We start from the raw sequence: 23052 nt of genomic DNA, 5'->3' as shown, positions 1-23052 counted from the left end.
CTGTGGTGATGGCCTTCTTACGTGCACCTTCTACAAACCTGTGGTCTATCACACTGACAGGCTTTATGGCTTGTGATCTGTTAGCAGTTATAACATTGCTTGAGGCGGTCATGACGTGCAAACATCTTTGTCGTACTGCATTCTCCTCTAGCCACAAAGAATCCTTTATTGATGAACCGCCTAGCCTCTGACCGTTTTTTTTTTTTTTTTTTTTTTTTTTTGAGATATACGACCATCGAGCCATACGCCTTGGGGATATCTCTCTTGCTGAGCCACGCTATCTTTGCAACCTCGGTGTCATTTTCTCGGCCGAGCATCTCGGTGATCTCAGTTCGAACTTCGTTCCTCTCGTTTAGGACCGCAATACGGCTGACATTATCCACTCTGATAGGGTACAACTCGTCTCGTAGGATCCGGGCTCCTGGGGCCAGTTTTGTTTCCGCTGCGCGTTTCACAATCTCATGCTCGCTCTCGTCCCTGCAGGTGATCCTGACTCGGTGGGGATTCTTTGGGTCCCTAGTCACCGCTCGGCATCGCCACGTGGGATTGTCCAGTTCGGAGCACTTTACGCGACAGGACCCGTCGCGTTCTGGGGTAAACCCCTGCTCTGATCGGCACTACTATTCCTGTATATGGGACAAAGTCAAATCAACTCTACACCCTGGCAATAATCAACCCTACTAGGTTTAAAGTGGGTCAATAAAATCAACTCTACTAGAGTTGATTTGGTCATGAGTTACTAGGGTAATTGGTACAGTAGTAGGCCTAGCTAGCCCTGTCCTAACCCTAAGCCTCCGAGAACCGGAATAGCAAGACCAGTCCCGATTTACAGCCGAGTACTACAGTTGATGCCATGATCGCTAATGTCACTGGGCGATACTCTGGGGGGAGCCAGAGCAGATTCCGACCTTCATATGTGATCCATGAACGATCAGAACTAATGCCATAACCTTGACATTGAAGTAGGTGATGCCGAGGGCTGGATGCAGGCAGTGCAGCGGGCGGCGAGGATGGGAGCAGGCTGAGGTCGAACGTGCCAATATTCGTACGAAGGCGAGCGCCGGTCTTTTCGAAATGGAAAATATATTCATCCTCCTCATTCTTATCGAGCTCGAGCGTCGCCTGGCAACCGCCCATCCTGGCGTCCCAGATCTTGATGAACCCGTCGTGTGTAGCCGATGCGAGACGCTGGCCATCAGGCGAGAAGGCCACCGACACAACCCAATTACCATGGCCCTCGAGCGTCGCCTCGCAGTGGCCCGTTGTGGCATCCCATATCTTGACTGTCTTGTCGAGTGACGCCGATGCGAGACGATGGCCACCCGGCGAGAAGACTACCGATGTAACTCTATTGCTATGGCCTTCGAGCGTCGCCTCGCATTGGCCCGTCTTGGCATCCCAGATCTTGGCGCCGGCCATATAGCTCCCTGTTGCGAGGCGCTGGGAATCACGCGAGAACGCCACTGATAAAACCTTACTTCTATGGCCTCAAGCGTTGTATGGCAGCGGCCTGTCGTAGAATCCCAGATTTTGACGGTCCTATCATCTGACGCCGATGCGAGACGACAGCCATCGGGCGAGAAGACCACCGACGTAAGCCTATCACTATGGCCCTCAAGCGTTGTCAAACATGCATCCCAATCCTCCGCCATAGCCGGTTTAATTATAATCCAATCCGGCTCTTCCCCTGCAAATAGATTCCTAATTATACACCGCCTAGGGCTGAAGATAAGCCCTGATGCATATGCCTGAAGAGGCGCATTCCCTATCGCCCACCCGTGTGATAGGATGAAGCGGTGTGCATCTCGAACGAGGTCGAAAAAGCGGGAGCCGTCGTACTTTTCCTAATAAAGATATTAATTAGCACATCGGTTCCAGGCGTTCATCAAGTCAATTCACCTACTAGTAATGTCTCAACTTCGTCATCGCAATCATGCCTTCCGGTATGCCTCGAAGAAGGCCCAGCGCCTCGAGCCAGTAGAGGTACTTTTTACTAAGAAACTGCTGGACTGTGCAGTCGTCGCGGAGGTCGTCGATGGGCTCTGAAGTTGCAAGCGGTATGGCGTCGCTTAGGTGGTCAGCCCAGTAGATACATGGATATCGGATGGACGCTAATGGATCAGGGACGGGCGGCGTGACTTGGTCGATGGGGAATCCTGGGGCGTGTAAGCTGTAAATGTTGCGTCGGAGGGTCCTCGAAAGAATCTTTAGTGACCTCGAGAACATGGCATGGTGCTGATCTCTCTTGCCAGAAGGAAAGATATATGTGTTCGAGGACAAAAACTCTTTGGCAGACTGATGAATGACATAGACAACGTTGTCTCTGATTGTCAGGAACGAGCCGCACATGCCTGTGACCGTCGACATGTGGTCATTCATTTTTTGAATATTCAACGGTAAGGTTGAGAGGTAGCCTAATTCCTCTTGATGAAGTGGACGATAGGCTGTGGTAACTGCCGACAGTACAGATCGACACCATTCCTGATCCCGCCGTCCCAGCCTTTGGATCTGTTGCATCATTCGATCGTACAGATCTTCCAAGCCAGCAGGCACCTCCTTTATAACTTCCAGTACATCCCAGGTCTCAATCTTCCGAAGCTCCTCACAGACTAAGGCTACCCATAGGAACGTGTCATTTGCGTTGGAGGCTAAGTGGTGCCGAACAGCGTCCTGTGTTTTGCTGTCATAATTATTCAACTGAGTCAGCTCGTTTACCTTGTGATCAATGTATCTGCTAACAGCGGAGGAGATTGACTCATGGTTGAGTTCGAGACAGATTCGGAGCTTCTGCGTAGATGCTCTTAGGGCCTTCTCGACACTTGGCCAGTTACGACTGGACACAATCAGTTTAGCGGAATATGAAGAGGATATCTGGACAAGCAATTCAAGAAGCTGGTCGCGATTTGTCTCGCACTCGTCAAGCGCATCGATGATTAAGAAGGTGTTCGGCCGGCTTGAGTCCTGCAAGATATTGGCGAGAATCTTGGACAGGGCATCCCACTGATTCACGTCTTCAAATAGCTGTTTACCCGCGTGAGCAAACTTCTTCCGTACGTGCGACATCAGCGACGGCTCCTGATCGAGGAGATAGAGGAGGCTGCGGAGCACGGACGTCGCGCTACTAAGGCGCACGTCGGTCGCCTGACAGAAGAAGTAGGACAAGCGGCGCGTATCCGCAGGTAGTTTCTCCAGCTCTCGGATGATCCCGCACAACAGCATTGTCTTGCCTTTGCCGGGATCTCCCCTGACCCATAGTAGCCGACTTTGTTCATCGTCGCGCCATCGCCGGAAGTCCGCATGGTCAAGGATCCAGCTATATGAGTCTTCCAGCAGGCCGCCCTTTTGCCGCTGGATGCGCGTTCTGTCGTCGCTGGGGTCGGTGGATCGTAGGGCGGCTAAGAACTCTGCATCTTTATCGGAATTATCCTGCACTCCTTCGGGTTCGTTAGCGATCAATACTGTCATGCGCTGTCAAATCTCTACCGATATTTAGGTTGCCTCCAACTTGAAAGTTGCCCGAGTTCTGAATCCCCTGTCCGTAGAACGCCAATCGAACACCAGGCCCGTTCGACCTGCAGATTGCCTCGCTGGGTGCCCCGCTCATGTCGTGTGGAGATCAATGTCCCGGCGCGGGCAGTCGCTTTTCGCGTCTTTCTTCCGTATCGGATGCTTGCACGTCAGGCTTCTGTCCGTTGGGTCTGTACTCCACGGCGCGAGAGTCTACACAATCAAGCTGGTAGAGATTAGGCAGGCAGTAGCCTTCAGCTCATGAAAGAGGAAGATCAGGCTGAGCTAGGCAGCGCGCGGGCCAATGAGGCCTCGAAGAAGTTTGCGCATGCGTCATTGGCTAGGCTGGGACTCTGGTAACAGAACAGATGAGGTGCCTGCTCGTTAGACTGCAGTCTAGGCTGTGTTGTTGCTTCTTTTACAAGGTGAGTCGAGAGAATGGCAACACGTCAAAAATGCGACCTCCTTGGCAACCACGGCTATTGTGGCTACGCGTTACAACAGCAGACATAAGCCCCTCAGCCTAAGGGCGTGGCGTCAAGCACGCCGCACCTGACTTGGTGTCGCAGGGTAGGTATGTTCTTCACGGGCTCGAGACAATTGCGTTAGTAATCTAGCTGTATGCTTTAACTCTGCGGAATGGAATACCCCGCACGAAAAGACAACTTTCAATCAACGCGTTTGCTGCTGCTCATCGTATTCACTTTAACCCTTTAAGCACGCTCAGTGCGATACTGATTCTACCTGCCAAAAATAATCGATTCCCACTTCTTAAGACCACTCTAAATCTACTGCATCGAAATCCATTGTAAGAAATATCATCCCTAGGTGGGTATGGCCTCCCTAATATGTTAATAGTATTGTAATGCAGGACGGGCAGAGAACCCCTCGGGCCTACGAAGAATACACCGTCGCAGTTGTTTGCGCCATGGAGCTCGAGATGAGCGCCGTCCGATACATGTTAGACGTCGAGCATCGCAGTCTGCCAACAAAGGAAGGCGACTTTAACATCTACATCCTGGGTGTGCTCCAGGGCCATAACGTGGTCCTCGCGTGCCTCCCCGGAAACCAAGGAAAAGGCTCCGCCGCAATTGTGGCCACAAATATGACTCGCACCTTCTCCTGCATCAAGTGGCAATTTCTCGTCGGCATTGGTGGTGGAGTTCCTAGCACTAAGCACGACATCCGGCTGGGCGATGTCGTGGTGAGCATGCCCGAGGGGCAATACGGCGGTGTCGTTCAATATGATCTAGGGAAAGGAACCGATGACGGTTTCGCCCTTAATGACTTCCTCTCGCCACCGCCGCCTCTTTTGAGAGGTGCCGTCATGAAAATGCGGTCTGATCACCGTGTCAGCGAAAGCAGGGCTGAGGAGTTCTTATCAGCGATGTCGGAGACCGGAAGACGCCTTTCCGTCTATGAGCAACCTTCCGCCGATCTTGATGTCCTGTTTGAAACGGATTATCCTCATGACCCGCAGAACCTCACATGCGAGAAATGCGACCGACAAAAATCCGTCTCCAGGTCGTGTCGCGAATTTGAAGGCCCCGAGATACACTACGGATTAATCGCTTCTGGCGATCGTGTTGTGAGGAGTACTGCGAAAAGAAGTGAGGTCATCCGTAACATCGGCAACATCCTCTGCTTCGAGATGGAAGCAGCAGGGCTAATGACTGAGTTCTCGTGCATTGTCATTCGTGGTATCTCCGACTATGCTGACTCTCATAAGAATGACAACTGGCAGCATTACGCGGCTGCAACTGCCGCCGCATGCACCAAGGAGCTACTCACTTACATAGATCCAGAGGTGGCCTCTGCTGTACCGGTATCTTCCAAGGACGCAGCGTCATATTGGGGCAACGGGCTAGCCGCTCGCCACGTTTTTCATGGCAAGGGGACCCAAAACTCCGGTTCGGGTCATTTTTCTATTGGCAAGGACCTGAATATATATTGATTGCCTCGACCCTGAGGCGTTATTGGCATGCGAGTTAAATCGGTTGATAAATTGGGCCGCCGGGTCAACAGATTTCCCTTTTACAGCTTTCCCTTTTACAGCTTTCCCTTAAGCTGAGTCGCTTATTGGTGTTCCGGGTGAAGGAAGTCGAACAATTAGCACACAAGGAGGGAAAGTAAAAGTGAGAATATGGGTAAGATGACTCAGAGAGATCTCTGTCCGCGGCATTTACGCAGCTCTACGGCATGGAGTACCCCGCAGAAAAACAATCACATACAATCAATTAACGCATCATGAACCGAAATAATCGAACCCAGAAGCAGACAAAGCGCTTGAGCTCTTACCGGTAGATCTTCTCAGAAGATGATTTTGCAACCAACTCAAAGGGCACCTTGTAAGGGCGATCTGGGAACCTGCTGCGAAGCCACCTTCTCAAGCAGACATCCGTCTTTCGGACTGTCTCACCGCATTGATCCAGGAGCCGATCTTGTGCGGCCATCATAAATACTAGCTTACGCTCGTCGCGTGCCAGACTGAATATTTCCTCTCCTTCTACCACACCAAGAGGCAAAGGTCGGTTAGCTGTGTAGTGAGGTAGCGCCGCAAGGCGAACTAGAATATCACGATGCGCGTCTCTGAATGTCGTTTCCCAGCCTGTGCGCCGCAACCAGTTGGTCTGTAAGGCGGAAGAAGCTGGTGGCTCTTTACTACAGTATCTTTAACCACCACTTTGCTGACTTTCCAAACGGGCATGCTCCTCAGTAAATAGCTTCTGAGCAAGGAGCTTGATAGGATCAGGACTGGCCTGCGGGGGAATGCTGCTGGGTATAGATCCGCTGTTGAAGTCGTTGCCAGTACTGACGAGCCATGACCTTTGATTGTTATTCTCTGTCCAGCTCTGGAAGAGAACTCCTTGCTGGATATGGTCTCGCAGCCTGTGCTGTCGGCTGTTCTTTCCGACTGTGAGCTCCAACTTGTCGCGATGTTCGGCCGTCAGGTGATCCTCCAGAACCTTTCAGCTAGCAGAATGGAGACCGCAGTGCTTACATGAACAGCCTTGTTGTACTGTAAGGCATGGATGGCGTCGTGATCCATTTGGCCTGGGGACCAAGGTGTCTGGGTCTGGGAGGTGTAATGAGGATAGGAGGGGCTTGAGGCCATGCCGAGCAGATCTGGCAATGCCGTGCTTTTTGCCCGGATGCTCCGATGCGCGTTTAGGACTCAAAGCAAAACCGCATTTAGTACATATAATAGCTGCTTCCGGCAAATTGTAATAAAGGCTGAGCCTTTCGAGCTTCTGCAGCTTTGCTGGAGGCAAAGTGGGGTGACTTTGTTGCGCGTGAATAGAAGAGCTGGCCATTATAACTAAGCATATATAAATGTAATAGAGAGGATGGAATGGCGGAGATAGATTAGATACTATAAAACATGTGAGTTTCAGTAGAAGATGGTAATGAATGTTGTTTTCTTCCGGTCCGAAGTAGTCAAGTTGAACACGACAAGGGTCAGCCGACGGAAACGCGACGCGTTTCGTGTTTCAGGTTTTCTAATTTCATGAGTGTGGTACAAGAAACGCAGTGCGTTTCCATCGGGGAACTATGGGGCGAAAATGCTACACGGTGATTGGTCAAAAACAGGAAACGCAATGCGTTTCTGCAGATAATTCTTGAGTAGGATATTCTAGAGCATATCCGCAAAAAACACCCCACCGAAGCCTATACAGATCAGCAGCTACAACCTCTAAATCTAGCTAGGTGCCCACACTGCTCAACAGCTTGCCAAGGAGCCCAGGGCATCAAGGCTCATAGTGCTAAAATCCATGGAATAAGAGGGACTTCAAATATCTCTACTCTTCCTAGGATAAGGACCTATCCAGCTACTAGGGCCCAATATCAGCCTCATCCATCTACAATAGCCTTAGCTAAAGAGCTAGCTGCTAGAAGGAAAAGGCCAGCTAAAACCCCTTCCCCAGAGATAGCAAGACCCTCACAGAGGCAAAGGCAGCAGCCTTCCAGCCCTAGCCCTCACCCTCTCCTAAGCTCTCAGTCTCTTAGCCCACCCCAAAGCAGCCTCTTTCCAGAAGACCAATCTAGGTTATTTTTCCCAGACCTTCCTGAAATCCCTGCCTTTCCTATAGCTGAAAGAGGAAGACCTAGGCAAGAGACTGCTTTTCAGGCTATTATTCCCCCTTCTAGTCCTATAGAAGAGGATTCTATTCAGTCTCCAGTTAGGTCTATATCACATATCCCCCAGACCCCAGCTAGACCTATCCCCCAGACCCCAGCTAGACCTATTCCTCAGGCTACAGCTAGGTCTTCTTCAAGGTCATCTCAAAGGTCCTCCTCAAGGTCTTCTTCAAGATCTTCTTCCAAGTCCTCTTACAGATCTATATCGCAAGGATTTGAAGATATCTTATTAGACCTAGAGACTCCCCTTTCCCCTCCCCCAGACCTTCAGCAGCAACACCAAGAGGCTATAGCACCAATCTTAGCTAAGGGATCTATACAGAAGCTTCTAGCCTATGCAAAAATCCCCATAGTAGAGAAAAAGCTACAAGCTAGACAAGCAGCTATTTTCAAGATAGCTGCTCAAAAAGCCGCTGAGGCCTTTATAAAGAGACCTACGGAGGAAAACCCTCTTATACTTCCTTATCCTCCCTAGAATCTTAGGTCTTGGAATTCAGAAAGGAGATTTATCTACCTATCTCCGAGCCTATCCTTCTAATATCCCTTCCCTAGAGACCCTGGAAAGCCTCCTACAAAGCCCAGCTCAAAGCACTCCCTTTTCCCTTTCTCAAGGAAGGAAAACAGCCCCTAGCCCTGCTAAGAGGGCAGCTAAGATGCTAGAAAGAGGCTTCCTAGGACGGGCTTCTCGAGCTCTTATAGACCCTACCCCTATAGCTGCTGATTCAGCTGAAAACAGGGCCATCTTACTTGAAAAACACCCAATAGGCTCAAAGGACCCCTTTTCAAGAAAGACTCGCCCAAGACCTGGCCAACCTATTGCAGAGGAAGCTATCCTTGCCTCTATAGCTACTATAGGAAAAGAAAAAGCCCCCGGCCTTAGTGGCTGGACTAGGCCACTTCTGAACCTAGTATCTAAGGCAGATTCCCCAGTTATAGCCTTCCTAAGGCTACTAGCTGATATGATAAGGCAAGGAACAGCCCCAGGGGCAGACCTATTATGTGCAAGCCGCCTTATCGGCCTAGAGAAGCCAGATGGAGGTATTAGACCTATTGCTATAGGAGATCTTATCTATAAGGTAGCTATGAAAGCAATCTTAAAGACCTCCTTTAGCTCCTCTATGCTATTGCCCTTCCAGCTAGGCGTTAGCAGCCCAGGAGGAGTAGAACCAGCTATCTTCCTTCTTGAGGAAGCTATAGCTGGCCCAAATAAGGCTGATTTCCAATATATCACCTCAGTTGACCTCCACAACGCCTTTAACAGCGGGGCTAGACCCTCTATAGCATCCTCAGTGGCCTCCTTTGCCCCTACCTTCTATAGGGCCCCAACCTGGGCTTATAATAACCCCTCACTGCTAGTCCTTCCAGATGGTTCAACCATAGCCTCTTCTAAAGGGGTTAGGCAAGGAGACCCAATAGGACCACTTCTCTTTTCCCTCTCTTTTAGACCTACTCTAGAGGAATTAGCTAGAAAGCTTCCAGAGGCAACCCTAGTTGCTTATCTAGATGACCTTTATATCTTATCTAAAGACCAAGGATCTCTAGATATAGCTAGAGAGGTACTAGAGAAATCACCTTATAAGCTTAACCTAGCTAAAAGCAAGGAAATAGCTATGAAGGACCTTAAAGACCATGGCCTTAAGACCTTAGGTACTTATATAGGTCCCCTAGAAGGCAAAAGGGCATTTCTAGAAGAAAAGCTAGATACCTTACAGCAGGCTATAGCTGCTCTTCAAGACCTGCCTAAGCAACACTCCCTCCTTCTCCTACGAGGCAGTATCCACCTCCTTCTACGGCACCTCCTTCGGCAACTTAACCCAGAAGGTCTATCTGACCTATGGGAAAGAGCTGATATCCTTATCAAGGAAGCTATTATGGCCTTAGTAGCTAGGAGCCCAGCTGAGCGTCCTAAAGAGCCTGATCCCTATCTCTTATCCCTTCCTGTAAGGGAAGGAGGTCTTGGGCTTCCTTTGCATAAGGAATTAGCCCAAGGCCTATATCAGGCAGCTAAGGAAACAGCTAAGAAGATCCTTACAGGTATTACTAGCTTTTTTACATCTTACCCCTCTCTATCTACCTCAGAAGCCCAAAACCCTAGTCAAGACCAAGGGAAATCAGCTAAAGAGGTTTTTAAAGAGTTAAACGAGGCTAAGCTAGAAACCTTCCTCCAAGACCTCCCTATTTCCTATAAGCAAGCCAGGCTAGAGAATGCTAGCTATCTAGGCCGCAAGTGGCTTAGAGTCTTACCTACACAGAAACCCCACTCTTTTACAGACTCTGAGACCACTGAAGCCCTTAGAAGCAGACTTTTCTACCCTATCAAGCCTCTAGACCTGCCCTGTAGTGCCTGTGGTGCTATAGCTAGCCTAGGCCATGAGGATACTTGCAAGGGAGCTAGCAGAAGGTGGATTGCAAGGCATAATGCTGTTAATAGGGCCTTTGTGAAAGCCCTAGGCAGCCGGCCTGACCTTGAGGTCGAGATCGAACCCCTAGTCCAGCAAGACTCCTCCCTCCGGGCAGACTTTGCAGTCACTATTGGAAATAGCCGCTACTTCTATGATATCCAAATCGTAGCTATCTCCAAGGACTCTGCAAAGGAGGACCCCTATAGCACCTTGAAGGAAGCTGCTAGTGAGAAAAGGCGGAAATATCAGTCTCTTGGAGCCTTCTTCCACCCTCTCATCTTCTCAGCAGGCGGCCTTATGGATCAGGAGACCTCACAGACCTACAAGAAGCTCCAAGAGCTCTTAGGTCCCTTTGCAGCCTCACAGCTAGACTCAACTATCGGCCTTACCTTGACTAAGACTAGGGCTATCTCAGCTGCCTCTATAGCTCGAGATCTACCTAGGAGAACGCGCTCCTAGACCTATCTTTCTTTTTAACCTATCTTCCTTCTTAACCTATCTCTTTTCCCTATTTCTCCCTTACCTCTATCTCTTTTTTACCTCTATCTCTTTCTAATCTTTATATCTTTCTTATCTCTATCTCTTTCTTATCTCTATCTCTTTCCTATCTCTATCTCTCCCCTATTTATATCTCTTTCCTATCTATATCTTACCTATATTCCTATCTATCCTTCTTATATTTATATCTCTTTTACCTCTTTTTATCTCTCTATCTTTATTTCTTCTTATCTCTCTTATCTCTGTCTTATCTCCTTTATATATCTCTCCTTTATACTCTTTATAAATCCTTATATAAATAGCACTTGAGCAAGATAGCTTTCCATAGCCTAATATAACCCTATCCTAACCCTAACCCGGTCAAGATTCAATTCAAGGATAAATGCCTACACTTATTACAATAGCATATACCCTTTTCCCATCATAAGCAACCTTGAAAATATCCATATGCTAATCTTGAATCAAAATCAGTAGAGATAAAAAGGAATAACGCGCGTGCACGAATTAGAAAATCTGAAATTCGACGAAACTCATCATACTATTTGCACGTTTGCCGCATCTACCAATGCTTCTCTGCAATGTCAACGGTGTTAACATCGACGCCATCAACGAACCAACGCTCTCCCTCGGCAATCTTCACATCGTTGCCACTCATCTGCCTCTTTCGCATCAGCCCATTGTCTGCGAAAGTCCAGTCTTCAAGTCCGTAGGGCCTCCACCATTGCCCAGCTGCATCAGTCCATTCATACCAGAACTGCACCGCAATCTGTAGAGACTCGTCAGAATAGGATTCTCTTCATGTTGCACGACAACGGGTAGACGACTGCAGTCACTGCACTTCATAAACTTGCCTTGTTATCAGTAAATGCAAAGAGCTCTTTTCGGAGCTTGTAGTTAGACTCCTTCTCCCACTTCTTTGTCAGGAATTCTTGGATCGCATCGCGGCCCTGAAGGAAGTGGTCACGATTACGCCAGATGGAGTCGGGCGTGTACGCCAATTTAACCTTTGCAGGATCTCTGTACCCAGCGTAAGCGAGGGACCATTCGCGTCCTGTAGCCTTAACTTACTGGCTGTTCCATCCGTCTTGCGCAGCCTTGACCTTAATTTGTGCCGTTTCGAGGGTGAAAGGGGGGCAAGGTGGCCTGGTCTCCTGGTTGCTCATCTTTGAAGTTGTTTCTGATTCTGCCTCCAACTTAATGTGTGTGACTTGATGCCTTTGCTTGAATGTGCTACTTGATGCGTGTGAATCGACCGAGTAAACAGGTTCCGGACGAGCCGAGAAATATTTATATTAGTAGACTCGGTAGATCAAACGTCAGTCTAGCGTTAGTACCTCAGCTATTCCTCCGTCCCACTTATCAGCGCCGTTCACTGCCCCACTTATCCCACGTAGCGGCCGGCCGGCCCCAACCCTGAATCATGCTACGCCTTGTCAGAGACGCCGGGTATCCTTAAGAAGAATGTGAGCGCGAAATAAGTGGAGGAGGTCACCCAACGCTAGTTTTGTTGCTGACTATGAGCCCTTCATTCCTCCCATACAAATCATTACGCAGCTCGGCTGTTCTCGGCACGATAATATTTCCGAAAACAGTAACGATGTGATCTATTGCTGCAGAGTGCAGCTGAATAATCCCTACAGGGCCGTATGAAGTTTCTTCTTGGATAGCCAAATCCCTGACACAGACTAAGAGTGGTACGTTTAGTTGTACACAGGGTGGCCATTTAGTCAGACTCAAGTCAGACTAACTAGTCTGACTGACCAGTTAGTCATGACTAGCTAGTCACTAGTCTGACTTAAGTCACTTCCTAATTTTGACTAGTGACTAGTTAGTCTGACTCAAGTCTGACTTAAGTCTGACTAAATGGCCACCCTGGTTGTACATGCTCATCCTACTCGCTACTCCGATGTTTCACCGGCATCATCCTCTCCGATTCCCGACCTTCTGGACCATGTGTTGCCAGCCCCGCTAATGCAGTGGGCTGAATATATCTGTATCTAGATTAAACTTCTATCCCTATTCGTCATTCTAATGCAGAGTATGCCATATGTTGATGTTTACCTCCTCCAAGGAACAAGGACACTTGCAACGCAGTTTACAATGACGAAGGCTAGTATCTAGACCATATATGGTATATTGATGACTTATCACGACAACTCCGTTCAACTCGATATTGGGGCTCTCTCTGTGAACAACCCCAAGTAATGCCGACCCGCCAGCGTCAAACCACACCCAAAGCGACAACAATCCGTACCCCCACCAAACTAATGAATCACTACTACAGCGCATAAACCGTACACAACCCACTCTTAACAGTCTTGATTACTCCTCAGTGATGTTGTAGACCTTCTGGACGTCCTTGAGCATGGCAGGGAAGTCAATTTTGAGATCCGTCAGTAGGCCATTGTGGAGGTTGAACACCCAGCCATGGACAATAGGGAAGCTGTTCTTGGCGTATGATTGCTGGACCTCAGCAGTCTTAACGATATTTCGGCACTGCTCGCGCACGTTCAGCTCTACCAGGCGGTTGTACCGTTGCTCCTCGTCGGTGATAGCATCGAGCTCTTTCTCATAAAGACGATAGACGTCGCGGATGTTTCGCAGCCATGGGTTGAGTAAACCCATATCCTTGGGAGTCATAGCAGCCCGAACACCACCGCAGCCGTAGTGTCCGCAAACAATAATATGCTTGACGCCAAGGTGATGCACAGCATAGTTGATGATAGACATGGCATTTAGATCAATATTATGAACAACATTGGCAATGTTACGGTGAATAAAGGCCTCGCCGGGCTCCAGGCCTGTGACCTGCTCAGCCGGGATGCGAGAGTCTGCGCAGCCAATCCAAAGGTATTCGGGGCTCTGGCCGGCGGAGATCTTGTCAAAGAACCCGGGGTTGTTGGCGCGCTGCTGCTCTGCCCACTTCTTGTTGTTTTCGAAGATGCGAGCATGCGTCTGTCGCAAATACTCGCTGACGTCCCGTTGAGCCATGATGGGCCAATTTTCAGATATGCGTATTGCAGAATTGAGAGGGGAATGAAGAGAAGACTGCGTTTCAAGGTGATAGATGCGTGGGTTTCGTTAGAAAAGCAAGTGGTCGAGAAGAAAAAGCAGTCATGGTGTTGGGGGTTCCTTGTAGTTGCATCTGATTTCTCGCGACTGAGTGATTCCGGTAAGCGGCGATGTCGTCGGCCGCTCCGCCAAAGCTCCTGTCGACTTTCGGAGATGGTGACGGACGCCCGGCAACTGCGCCTCTCCAAGTCTCCAAAGATGCAAGCGCCGCATCGGATCTTACGGGGATAAAGTGGGAGACAAGGACTGCCGTGCGGGATGGGTAGATTTTTCAGGGACTCGGAAACAGTAAGCCAATTTCTACGCTCGCAAAGAATTGCCTCGAGAACTCCGTTTGATAATGTCCAATGTCTCAAACAATAGTGCAGTCGTAAGGCTTGCCCATGTCGCCATTCATGTCTGCGATAAATTCCTCGACCATGTGCCTGGAGTCGGTGGGGCAAGGGTCCAACATCTCCACCTCCGTTCCCACCGAGATGCTCGACATCGACACTAACCAGAAACAGGGCTGACACAGGGCTGACACAGGGCTGACACAGCGAGACAACGGATCAGCGGGCGACTTTTTCTCGTGCTCAGAAGAGTTATCCTGATGCCAGCATCAGGATCCTTATGCGACCAAAGCATGGGGCCGCGGAGAAAGCATTCCCTCATCCTCGAAGACACCGACTCGGAGAACCTTCGGGACCATATCTGAGACCAAGTCAGAGCAAGGGGGGTGTTGTTCCCTTTCATCGACAAAGTTCATTCATTGCGTATAGTGTACCATCATTGATGCTTCGCCTATGAGGGAGCGCACACATATCCTCGGTCGCCTCGGCATGACATCAGACCATGCGTCGCAGCAAGAAGCGACTTGCGAGGGACTATAAAATACCAGGCATCATCCGATTCTCCTATCTCTCATCAAGGCCTCTACCATCACAACCAACACAACAAATACCTGATACACCTCGTCCCAGTCAACTACTCTTCCTCGCTACTCCACAAGCAGCAAACAATTATCACTCGATATCTTTTACATCCCTCATAATGTCTTTCGAAGGACGACTTGCAACTCTCGACGTATGTTCTCTCATCCCGTGGACAGGCGGCGCAAGAAGACTCTGACCTTAGTTGCTAGCCGCTCATCGCAGAGAGGGTTCCACCTCACTGTACCGCGCTGTTCGAGGCCAAGCAGGCAAAAGGCCTCACTTTTGAGGCTATTGCCAAGCATCTTGGGCGCAGCGAAGTAGCATGCGCCGCACTGTTCTATGCCCAAACTACTGCTACAGATGAGGACATCGAGAAACTCTCCCAGCTCCTCGATCTACCCCTGCCAATGCTAACTAATGCTATGGGTGTGTTCCCTAACCGTGGTCACTCTGGCCCTATGCCTCCTGTTGAGCCGCTTATCTACCGCCTATACGAGGTTGTCCAGAACTACGGCTACGCATACAAGGCTATCCTTAACGAGAAATTCGGCGACGGTATCATGAGCGCTATCCGCTTCGGCACCAAGGTCGAGAAAGATATTGACGAGGAGGGTAACCCCTGGGTTGTAATTACGATGCGAGGCAAATGGTAAGTCCCCGTACCAATGACGTTCTAGAAAGGGCTTGTGTCTAACTGCAACCTGTCAGGCTCCCTTCCAACCGATTCTAGGATGGAGGCGGGTGGAATGGTCACTTGGGATATGGGTAGATGGTACGACCCGGTGACTCCCACTTCTCCTCTCCCATCACATAGCCTCATCAGTCGGTATATAGACGACTCTTCTGGACACCTTGTTTGGGCTTATTTCGGCTCATTATGTATAAATAAACTATATTCATTGTAAATTAATGATCCAGTTCCAATTTGCGGCCCCCCACCCAACCTTCGCGGTGAAGGGTAATGAGCACATTGCTCAGAACTGATATGTTTATGCCCCTTGTAGAACAACCGACTTCTTCCTTACCCAGTAGCTAAAGCTTTATAGCTTTTGCAATGGTTAGGGTTAGGATAGGGTTAGTATTAACTATTTAAGCTATCTTTGCCATTTTGTTTTCTTTTTGACTAAAATATAGTAAATAAGAAAGAGTGAAGATTTTCTAGAGAGGAAAATAAAAGATAGAAAAGAAAGAGAGTGTGACGGTGGGTTTTCCAACTATAGTAAACTAAGCCGTGCTAAGTTTATTGTTAGCAGATTGTATAGAGTGTGGTACTAAGCGTTATTGAAGTGTTATATCTCTTAATGGTAGATTCAATGCGTGTTAGGCTTAATTAATGTAAAGAAGTTTTATTGATAGCTAGTGAGCTAGAATCTATAAAAGTGCTAATGAATGTGGTCTATATACTAGAGGTCTCTATAAGGACTGACAGTATAATGAGGCCAGTCCTATTTAGACTGATATGATTTATATATCAGTCTGAAGGACTGTTAAATGAAAGTCATCAGTCTTTATCTTATTAGTGGACTGAAGGTCTTAGAAGGTCAGTCTAATGTGAGATGGTAGATCTATTCCTGTGATTGGACAAAAATAATGGGGTTCACATAACGTAACCGCTAGGGTCATAACAAGATGGGAACGCACTATGTTTCTCATACCGCACTGATGAAATTAGAAAACCTACTGACCCTATCACTTATTGTAATTGTGAAATGGCCAATTCGCCTTTTTTTTATGTAGGAATTTAGCACGGCGCTATCATGTCCTGCGTCAATTCACCTTTTTTATCCTTATCAATTCACCATTTCTAGAAAACCATATTCCCAGTGTTGCATAAGCTTGAAATTTTAGAGTGAGCTGGACAAGTATATGATCAGATAACGCAGCTCTAAAACTATAATACCTACTCTATAGTCTAAGGAATTGATTATTTTATTTATTTTAGCCAATTTTCGATCCGTGTTCCTTTCTCCGTACTGAGATTAAGAATTTTCACTCATGCCTTACGTCACGTAGGGACGTTTCCCTACTGAACTCTAACTGATACGTGCTCTGAGGCGTCACATCATCAGTATTCCAACTAATTTTAGAGATTCTCCCAAGGATTATGGAGCAGCCATTCCGAATACAGAAATGCTTTGCTTAGTTGTGATTGGCTCAAGTTAGCGAGCGCGCTATAACCAGACAGGTAATGCTGTCAATATCTCTCATTTGCCAGCGTCTTCAGCTCGCTCCATTCTCGGGACTTGTTTTTAAGCGAACTGACATATCTGTACGGCGCAGCTAAAGACCGGTAAGATAAAGGAAATCCATGTAAACTTTCCACAAACCAGAGAAGCTCTACGACATTAGGTCCTTCGGCTTTCGGTTAGCTCGGTATGTAGTAGGACAAATTGCCGCTTATGCCAAGATCCAGGGTTCCGGGTCTCCAGAACATATCAGTTTCCATTAGGTGAGAGTATAAGAGATGGGCATCCACCCGCAAGCCAGGAGCAGGATGCCTTCTAGTCGGTTGTCTTCCTCGATTTCATATACTACAATTTCTTGTTATATTAATTCAATCATAATCATTTTTGTACAAAAATCAGCCTCTTGTCATGGCATTTTCAACCATGTTGGATGAGCCATCTACAATTCTCCACCATGAGGTCACTTATCCCCTCTTGTCGCCTTGCGAGACTGTAGTCGACGGCACTACAACACCTTCAGATATTATATATGGGGTACCTAATCTTCCTACATATCAGTACATGAATCCTATGCTGACCGCGCATTAGAATCTTGGAGACGTGAATTTTCAAAACCTTCATCTCAGCAGAGTGATAACTTCAACTAGCGGGTTAATTGCTAGTCCGACAATGGCTCCCTCATTGGACAACTACACAACACGAATTGGCCAGGAAGGCTGCACCATCCCTACAGTTGGGAATGCAAAGAGCGTACGAATGAAGTTTTCTCAAAACAAAAGCATTGACGGACTGATCTGTATTACAGAGGCGTCGGTTGAAAAATCGAGAATCGCAACGTCGCTTTCGTGAGCGCAAGGACCAATTACAGAAGGCTCTCCAGCAACAGTTGGATCATTCTCGCACTGAATATGAAGCACTCCTTTGCAAATACACCGAAAGCACAACCGAAGCCGCCCTTCTCCTTCAAGAGAATGATTCACTTTGGTCAGAGATCAAGGATCTTCGGCGACATCGACAACTAATGTTGAGCGTCATGAAGTCGCTCCAAAACTCAAAGCCGTTATGTAAGTTTGGAGATAGTGGAGTGCTATTGGGTGATGTGATACACTACCTTGCGGATGTATCAGATGATCCGACAACACCCGACACAAACTGAGTTTATCGCCTGCGACATTGTTGGTGTAGGTGGAATTTGACGACGGTCTCTGGCATCCTCTCCTCGAATCTCATCGTTGCGTCATATTATAGACTAGAAGACCAACGATAATAATGTTTTAGATATTTTTTGCAGGTTCCCTTATCTTTATGGTACTGGTTTATGGCTATGGAAATGAGGGGTTTTGGCCCCACCACTTTACCAGATGGCGAAAGAAGGGTCCAGAATCTCCACTCAAAGAGATTGAACGACATCACATCAGATGCCGCCACGACGTGGAGAGAGCCAGGAGAAACGTCTCATCTTCGTCGGAGGCCCGGCGCTGGTAGACAGGTCAGGGCCGATTCGGTCCATCCTTCTTCAGCAAGCACATCGCCAAAGGAAATCCCAGCAGAGGCAGAATGCGGCAATGGAGCGCAGCGCTGCCCTCAAATCAAACAAATCAAATCCGGGGTCATATTTGAGATATTTGATAACTCTCAAGACTGGATTTGTTGTTTGAAATATTTATTCAAATATTTCAAATATTTCAAATCTGACTCTCTATGCTTCCATGCTAACATCTCCAATCTCCCATTGGACCTCCTCCCCCCCACCTATTGTCGCCCCTAGCTTCACCGCACCATGTCTGACCCAGTTCTTAAGGCATTGTAACTTCTCCAGCGTTTCCGTCGTCATCGAAAGCCTCTGCGTCGTCAGCGTTAGCTTGGCTAGGCTGAACGACCTCTCGCAATCAGTCGCCATCGCCGGTATCGCGAGTATATCGAGAGCCAATTGGCTGATCATCGGGAATTGTCCCTGGTGAGCCATCCACCACTCGATTGGATCCTCAGTCTCTTGCGGCTCTAGCCGCAGATACCGCTCAAGCTCGCTTCCCATCACCGTGGTCTTCGCTGTCCTGCTTTTAATCCATTGCTTGAACACGCTAACTTCAGTTGTCGTCCTTGGTACGCTTAAGGATGTCGATGTGTCCATGATCATCTTCTGCTGCTCATCCACCGGCCGGTTGCAGTGGTACCAACGGTCCAAGTAGTCAGACAGTCCAATTTTGGCATCCCTCACCCACACAAGCTGCTCTTCCGACGCCCAGTTCACCTCCAGATAGTTCATGCCGAGTGATGGGTGGAGGATGATGGATGCAGCGAACAACGGTGAGTCTCCAAGCTTGGTGTAGTACTCGTTTAGTTTCTGCCAGGCAGTCATGATGGACAGTCTTAAATAGTGTCGGTGATCCTTTCCCATGTCATCGATTCCTAATGATCCTGATGGCTTGCCTGATCCATCATCGCATTGTCTCGAGCCACGATCTGACAAGGGGCCTTGCCTGGACTTTCGCGGATGGATATCCGTCTCGCAATCCCTAAATCGAGCAGGAAGCTGCCGGTTACGGTCTGGTCGCCCTCGAGCCAGCTCGGCCTGCGAGTTGGTGTCCTGCCCCCCTGCCTCGTCTGGAACGGCATGATGGAACAGCTTCCGATCCTCTAGGTGTTCCAGCAAGTACTCCATACCCGTCATCACTTCCCAGAGCCGTCCGTTACCTCCTTCGCTGCCCCCAGCCCTGCGTTCTCATAGTCTGTAGATAGAATGGCTCAAGAATAAGTTTGATTTCTGCCAACAGTCTCCAGTCATCTCCCTTCAGCATGTCGGCCTCCGGTAGCCATTTCTCCACTTCTGGGTGGACCAAGAACGCCCTGATGTCTCCCTGCTTGACGAGCGCTCGAGAGATCATGAGATAAGTGGAGTTTCCATCTCGTATCGTTATTCATTACGACCTCTAGCTCTGCCGTCGACTCACTCGCCAAGAGGTATTCTTGTGCTTCGTCGTTCTCGCGTGAGATCCTTTTGAAGAGCTCACACCTCTGAGGGGAAGATCTGATGAATTTGACAACATTGTGGAGCTTTCCCACCGGCCCTTTCTTTCTCCAGTGTCGTAGGTCATCCTCGCGCCGGCCGAGAAGATCAAATACCTGCGATTCGGCCTCGAAAGACTCGAAATCTTCGCCGTAGAGAAAGGCGCGAGCAACCAGGTTCAGGATATGCCCATAGCAGCGCATACGTCTGGCCCGAACGTCCGCCAGACTCATCTCTGCGTCGAGATCTCCGTAAAAGTTCACGAGACAGCTGTCGTTTGAAGATGCGTTGTCCGAGATCACGGTTCCGACTCGGTCCTCTATCTTCCATTCTCGCACAACTTGCCCGAGCGTCACCGCAAGACTTTCTCCGCTATGACACCCTAGCTGGCGACGGAGTGCCAATAGGCGCGACTGGTGCTTGCCCTGGCGGTCAAGAAAATGAGCTGTGACTGCCATAACAGCATGCCGATTAGGCGATGTCCACAGGTCGAACCCCAGATGGATTTTAGTAAGGGCATCTGAGAGCTCCTGCTTGATCTCATCTTTCTTAGACTTGTACGTGTCATCCAGCAAACGGCCCATCGATTGCCGGCTCCATGGTATCTGGTCAGCTAGGTGAGGGTCAAGCTGCCAAGCGAGCTGCTGAAAGAATGTATCGCTGAAGAAGGAAAAAGGAACATTGGTGTTGATCAGAAGTCCCAGGCTCAGTTCTCGGATCATCTTGACTCTAGCACGCGGCACGGCGCTGTACTGCAAGCGTCGTCGCTTAGGCCGTTCAGATTCATCGGTTGACAGATCTGGATCAGCTGCTTGACTGCTCTCGAAAATCCTGTGAGACCTGGCGTTGGTCAATAGTGCTCAAGCTCGCGACGTCACATTCACATTCACATACTTGCGGAGATGGTCCGCTGCCGAACTCGTAGCAGCAGCGGCGAAGAACTCAGGCTGACCCTTCGCGTCACACAAACGACAGGCCCAGTAAGGACTCAAAGGACTGTCGTTAGTGTCGATCTCAACAAGAAAAAATCCATGGCGCTTGATCCAGCTCTTCCGGCCCTTCGAGCCCTTCCGGGACAAGGACTCTTCCAAAACATATCGTTTGTTCCTCCACACTGCTCGCGGAAGATCTGCAACAGTAGGGTGGTCTGGCAATGCCGACTGCGTCGTCAGCTCGAATTGACTCGCCAAATTCCTCGGTGGTCGAAGAAAAGAAAAGGCAGAGGGTGGAGGCGAAGGAAGCATGATGTCGTCGGATTCCATCGGGTTAGGCGTCGACTCGTGGGAGGAATGGTACGCGTTGAAAGGTAAACAAACTAGCACCGACGCGACTTGATGTCGCGAGGACGGGACGTAAAAGTTAAGGAGCTACTTTCTCCCCCACCAGCCTGACCGTGGTACTGGGGTAGCTCACTAATGGAAGGCTTGATGGATGACTTTGATTGGCTGGGGTCGCTCACCAGCCAGGTTCCGGGTAAGCTGTGAAAGCGCGGTCAACGGTCTGGCAGCATGGACGCTGGATGGCATATTGTGTATCAAATATATCAAATGTTATTTCAAATCGAGGATTTTGTATTTGTTTGATTGAAATAAAATTTTGGCATATTTGATTGATTTGTTTGGCAATTTGTTTGATTGGATTTGATCTGGGGGCTGCGCTGATGGAGCGAGAACTTCTCCTTAGGCAGAGGAGGGATATATGTGCCTGCAGCGACAAAGCCTCACTTCCTACATCGCCAACCCTAGAAGTCTCGGGCGATACACGGTATCAGCCTATTAGGCCAAAGGGGTATGCGACCCCTGACACAGGACAAGGCCTTTTGTGTTCTGTCTGCGGGAAACCCTCAGCTTCGCCAGGCCAAATTGTCCCTTTGCAAGCATGGGATGTAGGGGCAGGGGCTTTCGATCCAATGGTTCCATTGGACGAGACTACCTCTCAATTGAAAGTCCAGGAGATTCTGCATTTTGCATGCACTTCTATCTGGCCAAACTTCCGCCCCTTGACCTATGCGTCCAAATGCTATCAATCCTGGGTATTCCCATGTGACAACAAAGTACGCCTGTACGCGGTTCTATGGGCAGCTTCCTACCATCAAGACGTCCTCAACGTAACCTATGGCGGTCCGACCTACCAAGCTGGATCAAAAGAGCAACTCATTTTGAAAGGGTTGACTCTGAAATCCCTGCGGAATGAAGTTGAAGCATTCACTGGAGCAAAACCTCTCGATAGTATTATCATGTGTATCCTCCACTTGGCGGTTAACGAAACAACCGATGCACGGATATATCGCGACCCCAGTCCTTTCAACCCTCCATTTACCTACCTCCACGCCCTGGATATTTATGGTAGTCGAGATTACCACCCGGTTCACTGGACAATTATACAAGATCTACTTGCTCGACATGGTGGAGTGGAAGCTCTTCAAGATCATGCGCTTGCTTGGCTTCTTTCATTATCTGACATCATGGGTGCGGTAAACACGCTGCAGAGGCCAATATATCCCTGCCTGGATATCCATGGGAAGAGAATGGTCTTAGATTCTCCTCTGATTCTGTTTAGACCTTATGCCTCACATTTTGCTCTGGAAAGTGCCGGATCTGGTTTCGAAGAACTACTTGATATAAACCCCCCTGTGCATCGAGGAATTGTGGCAACGTTTTCACAGATCGGACAGCTATCATGTGTGCTACAATACTACACGATGGAGTCATTTAGTCCAGAGGTCCTTGACCTTCTCGGTGATTGTCGAAACTATGTTCACCACAACTTGTTCTCTTCACCCGACACTAGCTCCGCTGTGGAGAAAATTCTGCAACTTTCTGACCAAGGACCCGGGGCAATCGAGTTGTCGCGAGAGATCTATCTGACTTGCCGGCTTGCATTGTTCCTGTATGCAACGCATGTTACCTTCCCACTTCCAAGGTCGGCTACTGTCAGAAGACAACTTCTACAGCAATTATGTCACAAAATTGAGTTCTGGCAGAGAGAAGCACAGCTAGACGGTTGCTACTATGGTGTGTTAGTGTTATCCTTGTCGCCTCGGACGTAGGACCAGAGAAGGCGATAGTCGATCTGTTTAAGATGTTGTGCTACGAATTGGAACTCACAGACTTGAATGGTTTGCTGATGTTAGTTCGAGAGTTTGCATGGGTGGATAAAGCAATCGACCACCATTATGAGAGGTTAGATGTTATATTAACCATGGATCAATAAATTATACTGTAGCTGTATGTCGCAGGCCGGGCATGGTCTCAATGATCCTCAGGAACAACAGCCCTTAGTAATCAAGCTGGGTGATTTAAAGTAAAACCTGTGGGATAGAATAC

General features: G+C 48.7%; 12 protein-coding genes across 12 annotated transcripts; 5 read left to right on the top strand and 7 right to left on the bottom strand.

Moving 5' to 3' along the window:
• Positions 1 to 786: 786 nt before the first annotated feature.
• Positions 787 to 1419, bottom strand: FOXG_06716 (uncharacterized protein; the record flags this gene model as incomplete). The annotated part of the gene is made up of 1 exon (XM_018385381.1): positions 787 to 1419. One exon carries the CDS (start codon positions 1417 to 1419, stop codon positions 787 to 789), a length of 633 nt encoding a protein of 210 aa, XP_018242714.1.
• A 483-nt stretch (positions 1420 to 1902) lies between these two features.
• FOXG_06715 (uncharacterized protein) lies at positions 1903 to 3604 on the bottom strand (the record flags this gene model as incomplete). The annotated part of the gene is made up of 2 exons (XM_018385380.1): positions 1903 to 3434; positions 3484 to 3604. The coding sequence occupies 2 exons, from the start codon at positions 3602 to 3604 to the stop codon at positions 1903 to 1905; spliced, it is 1653 nt and encodes a 550-aa protein (XP_018242713.1).
• A 768-nt stretch (positions 3605 to 4372) lies between these two features.
• On the top strand, positions 4373 to 5461 carry FOXG_06714 (uncharacterized protein; the record flags this gene model as incomplete). Its single annotated transcript, XM_018385379.1, has 1 exon — positions 4373 to 5461. One exon carries the CDS (start codon positions 4373 to 4375, stop codon positions 5459 to 5461), a length of 1089 nt encoding a protein of 362 aa, XP_018242712.1.
• A 718-nt stretch (positions 5462 to 6179) lies between these two features.
• Positions 6180 to 6622, bottom strand: FOXG_19366 (uncharacterized protein; the record flags this gene model as incomplete). Its single annotated transcript, XM_018399579.1, has 2 exons — positions 6180 to 6473; positions 6509 to 6622. 2 exons carry the CDS (start codon positions 6620 to 6622, stop codon positions 6180 to 6182), a joined length of 408 nt encoding a protein of 135 aa, XP_018242711.1.
• Positions 6623 to 9257: 2635 nt separating this feature from the next.
• On the top strand, positions 9258 to 10893 carry FOXG_19365 (uncharacterized protein; the record flags this gene model as incomplete). Its single annotated transcript, XM_018399578.1, has 1 exon — positions 9258 to 10893. The coding sequence occupies one exon, from the start codon at positions 9258 to 9260 to the stop codon at positions 10506 to 10508; it is 1251 nt and encodes a 416-aa protein (XP_018242710.1). The 3' UTR covers positions 10509 to 10893.
• Positions 10894 to 11106: 213 nt separating this feature from the next.
• FOXG_06713 (uncharacterized protein) lies at positions 11107 to 11710 on the bottom strand (the record flags this gene model as incomplete). Its single annotated transcript, XM_018385378.1, has 3 exons — positions 11107 to 11339; positions 11395 to 11564; positions 11616 to 11710. The coding sequence occupies 3 exons, from the start codon at positions 11708 to 11710 to the stop codon at positions 11107 to 11109; spliced, it is 498 nt and encodes a 165-aa protein (XP_018242709.1).
• A 1159-nt stretch (positions 11711 to 12869) lies between these two features.
• FOXG_06712 (carbonic anhydrase) lies at positions 12870 to 13538 on the bottom strand (the record flags this gene model as incomplete). The annotated part of the gene is made up of 1 exon (XM_018385377.1): positions 12870 to 13538. The coding sequence occupies one exon, from the start codon at positions 13536 to 13538 to the stop codon at positions 12870 to 12872; it is 669 nt and encodes a 222-aa protein (XP_018242708.1).
• Positions 13539 to 13971: 433 nt separating this feature from the next.
• Positions 13972 to 14106, bottom strand: FOXG_19364 (uncharacterized protein; the record flags this gene model as incomplete). The annotated part of the gene is made up of 1 exon (XM_018399577.1): positions 13972 to 14106. One exon carries the CDS (start codon positions 14104 to 14106, stop codon positions 13972 to 13974), a length of 135 nt encoding a protein of 44 aa, XP_018242707.1.
• Positions 14107 to 14651: 545 nt separating this feature from the next.
• Positions 14652 to 15263, top strand: FOXG_06711 (cyanate hydratase; the record flags this gene model as incomplete). The annotated part of the gene is made up of 3 exons (XM_018385376.1): positions 14652 to 14684; positions 14743 to 15182; positions 15242 to 15263. The coding sequence occupies 3 exons, from the start codon at positions 14652 to 14654 to the stop codon at positions 15261 to 15263; spliced, it is 495 nt and encodes a 164-aa protein (XP_018242706.1).
• A 2125-nt stretch (positions 15264 to 17388) lies between these two features.
• FOXG_06710 (uncharacterized protein) lies at positions 17389 to 17875 on the top strand (the record flags this gene model as incomplete). Its single annotated transcript, XM_018385375.1, has 2 exons — positions 17389 to 17469; positions 17525 to 17875. 2 exons carry the CDS (start codon positions 17389 to 17391, stop codon positions 17873 to 17875), a joined length of 432 nt encoding a protein of 143 aa, XP_018242705.1.
• A 543-nt stretch (positions 17876 to 18418) lies between these two features.
• Positions 18419 to 20970, bottom strand: FOXG_06709 (uncharacterized protein; the record flags this gene model as incomplete). Its single annotated transcript, XM_018385374.1, has 4 exons — positions 18419 to 19433; positions 19492 to 19624; positions 19671 to 20566; positions 20621 to 20970. 4 exons carry the CDS (start codon positions 20968 to 20970, stop codon positions 18419 to 18421), a joined length of 2394 nt encoding a protein of 797 aa, XP_018242704.1.
• A 665-nt stretch (positions 20971 to 21635) lies between these two features.
• On the top strand, positions 21636 to 23033 carry FOXG_19363 (uncharacterized protein; the record flags this gene model as incomplete). Its single annotated transcript, XM_018399576.1, has 2 exons — positions 21636 to 22615; positions 22952 to 23033. The coding sequence occupies 2 exons, from the start codon at positions 21636 to 21638 to the stop codon at positions 23031 to 23033; spliced, it is 1062 nt and encodes a 353-aa protein (XP_018242703.1).
• Between the last annotated feature and the right edge of the window lie 19 nt (positions 23034 to 23052).

This window comes from Fusarium oxysporum, chromosome 3 (genome assembly GCF_000149955.1).
Source record: "Fusarium oxysporum f. sp. lycopersici 4287 chromosome 3, whole genome shotgun sequence".
In the NCBI taxonomy this organism is placed as follows: Eukaryota; Fungi; Ascomycota; class Sordariomycetes; order Hypocreales; family Nectriaceae; genus Fusarium; species Fusarium oxysporum.
This window is presented reverse-complemented; position numbering and strand designations above follow the sequence as displayed.